A 7,865-nucleotide genomic window follows, 5' to 3' on the forward strand; every position below is an offset into this window, starting at 1 on the left:
TTTTAGAATGCATGTGTTAGGGCGTATTAAATGACACGTGCTAGGGCGACCTCTGTAGGGGAGCCCATAAAAATGACGCAGATCCAAGAAATCCATAAAAGTGACAAGACCTGACATGTTCACGACCGATTAAACAGGGATACTTCCAGACGATGTTGCATGGCTACCTCTGAACCCAGACATGATTTAATTCCTGGCGAATCAGCGTTTAGACACTTGTACCACAGCTGCACCGTCAGGACGGGCGATGCCGCATCCTCTCCCACGTCCCCACTGCATCAAAGCTGTGCTCGCTGATAGGTTACCGGTGATGCTGGACTATAGCGCTGGCGTGACGTAATCCAATCGCCGGTCTAAATGATGACTACCTCAGACGCACCGCTCGCGAGGAATGTAGAGACGGCTGGTGGACTGACAGAGCTGTAGGTCTTGAGTACATCACGGTTGTGAGCAAAACAAAAGGCTTTCTGCTGGTACCATTTTCACCATGAGGGAGATCGTGCACATTCAGGCTGGACAGTGTGGAAATCAGATTGGTGCAAAGGTGAGGGTTACTGTATTGAAATTGTTTTTAACTCATCTGTACTTTGTAGAAGAACTTTGTTTTATTTAAGCATGGGATAACTGGTATATTAGAATAAACAACCGGATGATCTTGGTTTCCCACAGGATAACCTCTATGTTAAGTATTTCAGAGACCTCTAAGTAGTTAAGAGACCTCTGAAACTAGTGATAGTCTAAATACTACAATTGAATTGTACTGACAGGCGTGTTGCCTCAAGCAGGCTGAAATAACAGCCATCGATATTTGCATATTAAGTATAGATTTTTGTTGTGCCATATGGGTGCGGTCGAGGTGAGGACACGGTATGTGGGACAAGAGTCTGCAGTGGCTATGAGGGTCTGCAGTGTGACAGCCCGCAGACCAGTGCATGCGCAAACACGTCACAGATTTAAGGCCAGGAATATATGTCACCGGTCTCAGTAATTTTCATTAATTGTCCTAGTGATTCACGTTTATCACTGCATATGTACAACATAAGTAAAATGACCCCAATGCCTGTTTGTTCCAGTTCTGGGAAGTAATTAGTGATGAGCATGGCATCGACCCGACTGGCAGTTACCAAGGTGACAGTGACCTGCAGCTGGAGAGGATAAACGTGTACTACAATGAAGCCTCTGGTAAATGTTGTTAATTCAAAGTCTAGCTCAGTATGTGCTTAATGTTGAATTTTTTTATTTAGCAGTGCGTGGAAAAATACAGCCGTTTGCTGCAGTGCGTGTCCATACATACAAACTAAACCATACAAACTAAACTTGACATGGTGGACTGTTTGACAACAACGTGTGCGGCAAAGATTGAGTATTCAAGCAATATCTATACTAGAGTTGTGATTTGTCCTCCTCCATTAAGTGCATGTCATTGCTCCTGTTGATAATGAATAGAATAGAATGTCAAATAAGGTCATGCCAGGTAGATGTGTGAGTAATAATATTAATCTGGGGTAGTTTCACAGTGACACCTTTTAATGTTAATGAGACATTGAACACCCAGCACGAGTGTAACTCAAGCATATCTTGAGTTGAATTGAATAAGTCAAGCTCAGCTGTTTTTTTTTCCTGTGTCTGGAGCAAGCAGTTTTTCAGAGCTGCTACTGCAGTCTGCGGAAGGGAGGCGCTGAAGAATAGATGGTTGCTGCCCTGATTAAACCGCCACCCAGGGGATTGGCACTGAGAGGACACAGGAGTGCACATTAACCGTTTATGGTTAACATTTTTGTATCTATGAGAGAATTTCTCAAAGGCAACACCATTCTGCCCCACCCTTTTGCCCGTTAAGGGATTTTTATGCATGCACCAAGTGAACATTCTAGAAATCTATCTGGCTCACACAGGGAATACACCATGCTATGCAAGTTAATTTTGTATATATAGTATGGCAGGAACAATAACAAACATGCTTGCTTCTTTTATCACGGACAGCCCCTGTCCAATATTGTGCTGTCACTCACTGGCATCACGCCCTCTCTTTAACAGGCAATAAGTATGTCCCTCGTGCCATCCTGGTGGACCTGGAGCCTGGCACCATGGACTCCGTCCGCTCTGGCCCCTTTGGACAAATCTTCAGGCCAGATAACTTTGTCTTTGGTAAGAGATCGTAAGATCGTTCCTTTAACACCCAGGAACATGTCGAGACCCAGTTTCTGGTGTTGTTTAGAATGTAAATTGTGAGTAGGGATTCAAAATGCTACTGGTTGTGTTTGAAGGGGTCACAGACAGTGACTCAGCAAAATTATGTCAGTAAATCGGAATGGCTGTTTTTACTATATTAAGCCTATATCTTTCCACGCAGACACCAATGAAGCTCAATACATTGTGCATTTTGTCCATTCTGAATGAAGAAAACATTCCAATGTGATTGTAATATTTTAATTACTTTATTTAGAATTCTGATTAATATTGGGGATTAGTATCTTCCAATTATTTTCCAATTAATAGTAAGTTTTAAGTTTACCATGCCTTAATACTAGAAAAGATACAAAATTAGACTTTCATGCTGGATTTAAGTTACCTTTACATATATCTAATTGGGGTACAATGCAGTCTAATCTGGTAAAAAAAACATGTATGGTTGGATTTCTTAAATATACCCTTCTTAGCACATTTTATATAAACATAATTTGAATTAAAGCTAGATCTATTTTATAATAACATGTACAACTGTGTAATGTTGGAGAAAAGGTGTTTAATTACTCAGCTTATTTTTAATTCATTACAACTACAGTCCAAGACGTAAACTAGTTGCTTCATTAAATATTCTCAAAGCAGGGACCGCCCTCCATCTCATAGCTGTATTTGTAGGTACTTCTGACAGGGGACATTTTTCAGTGACAAAATGGCTGTGAAATGCAGCCTACCTCAGCTGCAGCCTAAACCATGAGACACACTGGAAAGTATGAGGGCGCACATGTTATCTAAGGAAATCTTTGACTGAAGTGAAATCAGCTTCTTTTTTTTTAGGTCAGAGTGGTGCCGGAAATAACTGGGCCAAGGGACATTACACTGAAGGAGCTGAGCTGGTTGACTCAGTCCTGGACGTAGTGAGGAAAGAGGCTGAGAATTGTGACTGCCTGCAGGGTTTCCAGCTCACCCACTCTCTGGGTGGTGGCACTGGATCAGGCATGGGCACCCTGCTCATCAGCAAGATCCGCGAGGAGTACCCTGACCGCATCATGAACACCTTCAGTGTCATGCCCTCACCCAAAGTGTCTGACACCGTGGTGGAACCCTACAACGCCACCCTCTCCGTGCATCAACTGGTGGAGAACACTGACGAGACCTTCAGCATTGACAATGAGGCGCTCTACGACATCTGCTTCCGCACGCTCAAACTCACCACCCCCACATACGGCGACCTCAATCACCTGGTCTCTGCCACCATGAGTGGAGTCACCACCTGCCTGCGCTTCCCAGGTCAGCTCAACGCCGACCTCCGCAAACTTGCCGTCAACATGGTGCCCTTCCCCCGCCTGCACTTCTTCATGCCAGGGTTCGCACCTCTGACCAGCAGAGGAAGCCAGCAATACCGTGCCCTGTCTGTGCCCGAGCTCACTCAGCAGATGTTCGATGCCAAGAACATGATGGCCGCCTGCGACCCGCGCCACGGTCGCTACCTGACGGTGGCTGCCATCTTCCGCGGCCGCATGTCCATGAAGGAGGTGGACGAGCAGATGCTCAGTGTGCAGAACAAGAACAGCAGCTACTTCGTGGAGTGGATTCCCAACAATGTCAAGACGGCCGTCTGCGACATCCCGCCCCGAGGCCTCAAGATGTCTGCCACCTTCATCGGCAACAGCACGGCCATCCAGGAGCTGTTCCGCCGCATCTCCGAGCAGTTCACCGCCATGTTCCGCCGCAAGGCCTTCCTCCACTGGTACACCGGCGAGGGCATGGATGAGATGGAGTTCACCGAGGCAGAGAGCAACATGAACGACCTGGTGTCCGAGTACCAACAGTATCAAGACGCCACTGCCGACGAAATGGGCGAATATGAGGAGGATGAGCTGGAGGATGAGGAAGAAAGCCGCCAAGAGGTCCGCCACTGAGGCGCACACGCACATGACCATTGCTTCTTTTATTTCATTTTAGTAAAGTCTGTTTTCAGATCACAGCTTTATAATGCTTCAAACAGCCACATAGGGTCTGCAGTACTTACAGTGCTTGTCTCTGCAACAGCGTAAAGCCTTGAATCAGAGTGCAACAGTGTATTCTTGTGGTTAAGAAAGGTGTAAATTGGTACTGTATCTACTTAGTTGCCATGTCGATAAAACAAAATGAGTTCTATGTTTACCTCAAACGGCAATTCCCAGATAACGTCCTAATAAAACGAATCTGTCTCTCTGATTGTACATCCTTTATTTGTCTAGTCTCTCTCTCAAGAGAGATGAAGGGAAAGTGTCGATGTCCTTGTGAAATGATGCCATTCTAACAACCTGATGTGCATGCATACATACAGACGTACCAACGCGTGCGCACACACACTATCAAATCATCACAACCACCATCATATTCCTTACTTTTCAGTATCCAAACTTTATTGCTTTATCTCAGCAGCCTATTCATAAACTTGGCCCCTACAAACCCATGGAGTGGATCTACCACAAACACATTCATAATCTGTCCGTACATATCAAGTGCAGTAAAATTTTCAATATTTTAAACATTAAAAAGACAACATAAACTCTGATGATAAAAATCAGCACATCACCAAAAAAGTGACTTTCAAGGTCTACATTCCACACTATGCACATTGTAAAACTCTGTTCAGACACTCTGCTTGTAAATATAACATGTCAATGGCAATCATAGCTACAATAGATCCCAAATCTCTCTACTAGTTAACAAAATATCTGATAGGCTATGAAAAACTTGAATGTCGCTGTGAAGTTGCCATTTTCTATGACAAAAAAAAATATATATATATATATATATATATATATATGTGTGTATAAAATGAGATGTTCTGAAAACATTGGCGTCATCTTTAAAGTGCTTTCAGGATTGTGTAATGATAGAATAGGTTGGTCTACAATTGTGGTGCAACTATAAGTGGTCGTGACTCAGGCAGTGAAACGAGGATATATAAATGTCTCGTCTACATTGTCCATCATTGGCTGAAGCAACAGTTCAGTACAGTGAGGCCTCTGAAATATGGATTGTCAATGAGCTCCTTTCCGCTACAACAAATATCACTTGATCACAAATATCCCTGACTGTATGCTCCCAATCATACATCCTTCAAGGACGGACCTACACCAGACTTCACCTTTAGAGATGATCCAGTCAGCCTCATCATGGAGAGACACCTCAATGGCGCTGTGTGGTGTGCCTGGTGTGTGTGTGTGTGTGTGTAATGAGGGCTGGATGCCTCTAGGTGGGGCTGTGGAGGTCTTTAGTGAGGCTGTGGAGAGGGCCGTGGCGGTGCCGGGACTTGGCTGAAGAGAGCTCCCCGCTGCTGTGCACGCTGCTGGAGTCCAGCCTGCCGCCTCGCTTCCCTGCTCCGTAGGGGCTGCAAGAACAGGGGGGGACCTGACATTTAACATATGGCCAGCCTTCAAATGCAGAATTACACTGAAACAACCACAAGCCTCACATTAACACAATGTCCATGCCGTCAAGATAAGAAATGTCTAAACACTTAAATGTTATGCGCTTTAACCTGAGGGACTGTAAAGTTTGGGAGCATGAAAGTAAGTGTGCACACCAGGGGCGGCTCGTCCATAAGGGCGATTGGGGCGACGCACTGCCTAGGGGAAAAGAAAAAAAAAAAAAAAGAAAAAAAAAACCTCCTGATGTATAAACGCAATATCCTTGTAAGTCGCGTAAATGACATGTACATTTAAATGTAATAATTGTGATCTGCCTCTGTATGTCATTGTCGAATCAGGTAACAGTCGTTCAGTCAGCCTAAAGTCGTGCTTCAAATGGCCCCGCCCCTTCTGGGGCGATTTGGGGCGAAATGAAAATCGCCCCAGACCTCTCCCATTGACTCCCATGTTAAATCCATTTTTTTTCACAAAACAGAGCTCTCAATGCATTCTCTATGGCTTCCGGGAGGGCTCGCCCCTCCATGTCGTGTCATAAGTAGTGGACGTAAAAGCCTATACGAACGTCATACAGCTTCGACGGAGGCATATTCTGTCAAGATGGCTGCCCTGTCCAGTAACTCGATTCGCTCTTTGACAGAAACTCCTTTTTAGTCGCCGTACTAATGAAGATAAATTGACAACAAAACAATTAGGACTTCCTAGACCAAATGTATCCATTCAACAGGTTTCTACAAAGGGAGGGAAATCCTACATCCAAGAATTGGAACGAAAGAAAAACGCGGTCTGTATTTCATATACCACTGTCACTTTTCATAGGTTTCACAGTGTGTTTCACAGTTCGCTTCTTGCACTAACACTGAATAATTTTTTATGTGATGACTTATTTTGCTTTTGTAAGCCAATACTTTCAAGATCAGTCAATAAATATTGTTGGTTTTGACTTATGTTACCCCTTCTTTATGATGTTACTGGACATATCATGTGTCCTGTTAAGCTATGTTACATCATACAACATTTGAGACACGTGGATAATGAAAAAGTGGGATAATTTAATGTGGAGCCACATCATGTTTGCTTATGAAGGCTCCTGGATGCAACTTTCTTCCATAGCTTTCCACCTGTAACTTGCTACTCTAGCTATGTAGCAAGAGGGGACATATTACTGTTGTGTGCTGCCAACAGTGGACAAAAAGGTATTGCTGTATGAGTTATTCAGCTAACTTAATGTACCTACTGAATGGGTCGCCTTAATCATTATCAAAAAATTGCCCCCCCTGAGAATTTTTTCAGGAGCCGCCACTGGTGCACACACACACACACACACACACACACACACACACACACACACACACACACACACATATATATATACATATATTTCATTTTACCCAGTTGACCTTTACCTGTGCCCTCTACCTACGCATATTTGCATCACAAAAAACTCCCCACAGCTCAAACTGAATCAGTAACCTGCTGCTCCATGGAGGGTGGGGTGTTCAGTACCTGCTGTCTGGAAGGAGGCGCAATGTGCGGTACAGGTCAGCAGTGGTTGGCGTTCGGTTGGCAATGGGAGCTTTGGGAGTGTTGAAGACGGAGGAGGAAAGCGATTTGGTGATGGGCACTGGGATTGAGATGAACTTCGCCTCAGGTTCGTCACCTAAAGTACATCCATACACACAGACGCACACAGACGCACGCACACACAAAATGCAAAACAAGGTCAGACTAGCATAACCTTGACAAAAAAAGAAATCATAATACACATAAAACACTTCATAATATTACTACCAAGGCCATGAAAAATAATGTTAGGAACGGGTCCTTACCAAGTGATGAGGCCCTGATTGATTCTGACTTGGCAGGCCTCTTTCGCTCTACAAAGGGAGTCATGTTCAGAAACTGATTCTTCAACCAAGTTGCTCGGTCATCCTCAAATGCTTTCCTCTGTGAAAGGATGCCATAAAAACACAATCAGGAGTGAAGATCAGGTCCATCAACACAAAACCAAACCATCCTTCTAGGGCCGGTGAACGCTCCTCGTCTGTACCTCATGACCCAGGCGAATGGCCGCTTCGGTGAAGCTCTTCCTCTCCTTCTCAAAGTTCTTCTTCTGCTCCTCAAACAGCCTCCATTCCTCCTTGAGCCTCTCCTTCTCCTCCAGCGTGTAGCAGTCGTTCAGCAGGGCTGCCGTCTCCTCATCGCAGGGGGAGCTCAGCTGCTGCTACACACACACACACACACACACACACACACACA

General features: G+C 44.6%; 2 protein-coding genes across 2 annotated transcripts; one reads left to right on the forward strand and one right to left on the reverse strand.

The window, feature by feature from the left end:
- The first annotated feature begins 340 nt into the window (after positions 1-340).
- tubb2 (tubulin, beta 2A class IIa) lies at positions 341-4,414 on the forward strand. Its single transcript, XM_031563349.2, has 4 exons — positions 341-544; positions 1,074-1,182; positions 2,038-2,148; positions 3,022-4,414. Exons 1-4 carry the CDS (start codon positions 488-490, stop codon positions 4,104-4,106), a joined length of 1,362 nt encoding a protein of 453 aa, XP_031419209.1. The 5' UTR covers positions 341-487; the 3' UTR covers positions 4,107-4,414.
- Positions 4,415-4,573: 159 nt separating this feature from the next.
- LOC105899412 (afadin- and alpha-actinin-binding protein-like) lies at positions 4,574-7,859 on the reverse strand. The gene is made up of 4 exons (XM_031563351.2): positions 7,657-7,859; positions 7,436-7,553; positions 7,113-7,266; positions 4,574-5,569 (listed from the first exon to the last, which is right to left on the reverse strand). The coding sequence occupies exons 2-4, from the start codon at positions 7,497-7,499 to the stop codon at positions 5,431-5,433; spliced, it is 357 nt and encodes a 118-aa protein (XP_031419211.1). The 5' UTR covers positions 7,500-7,553; positions 7,657-7,859; the 3' UTR covers positions 4,574-5,430.
- Positions 7,860-7,865: the final 6 nt, after the last annotated feature.

This window comes from Clupea harengus, chromosome 25, assembly GCF_900700415.2.
Source record: "Clupea harengus chromosome 25, Ch_v2.0.2, whole genome shotgun sequence".
Taxonomy (NCBI): Eukaryota; Metazoa; Chordata; class Actinopteri; order Clupeiformes; family Clupeidae; genus Clupea; species Clupea harengus.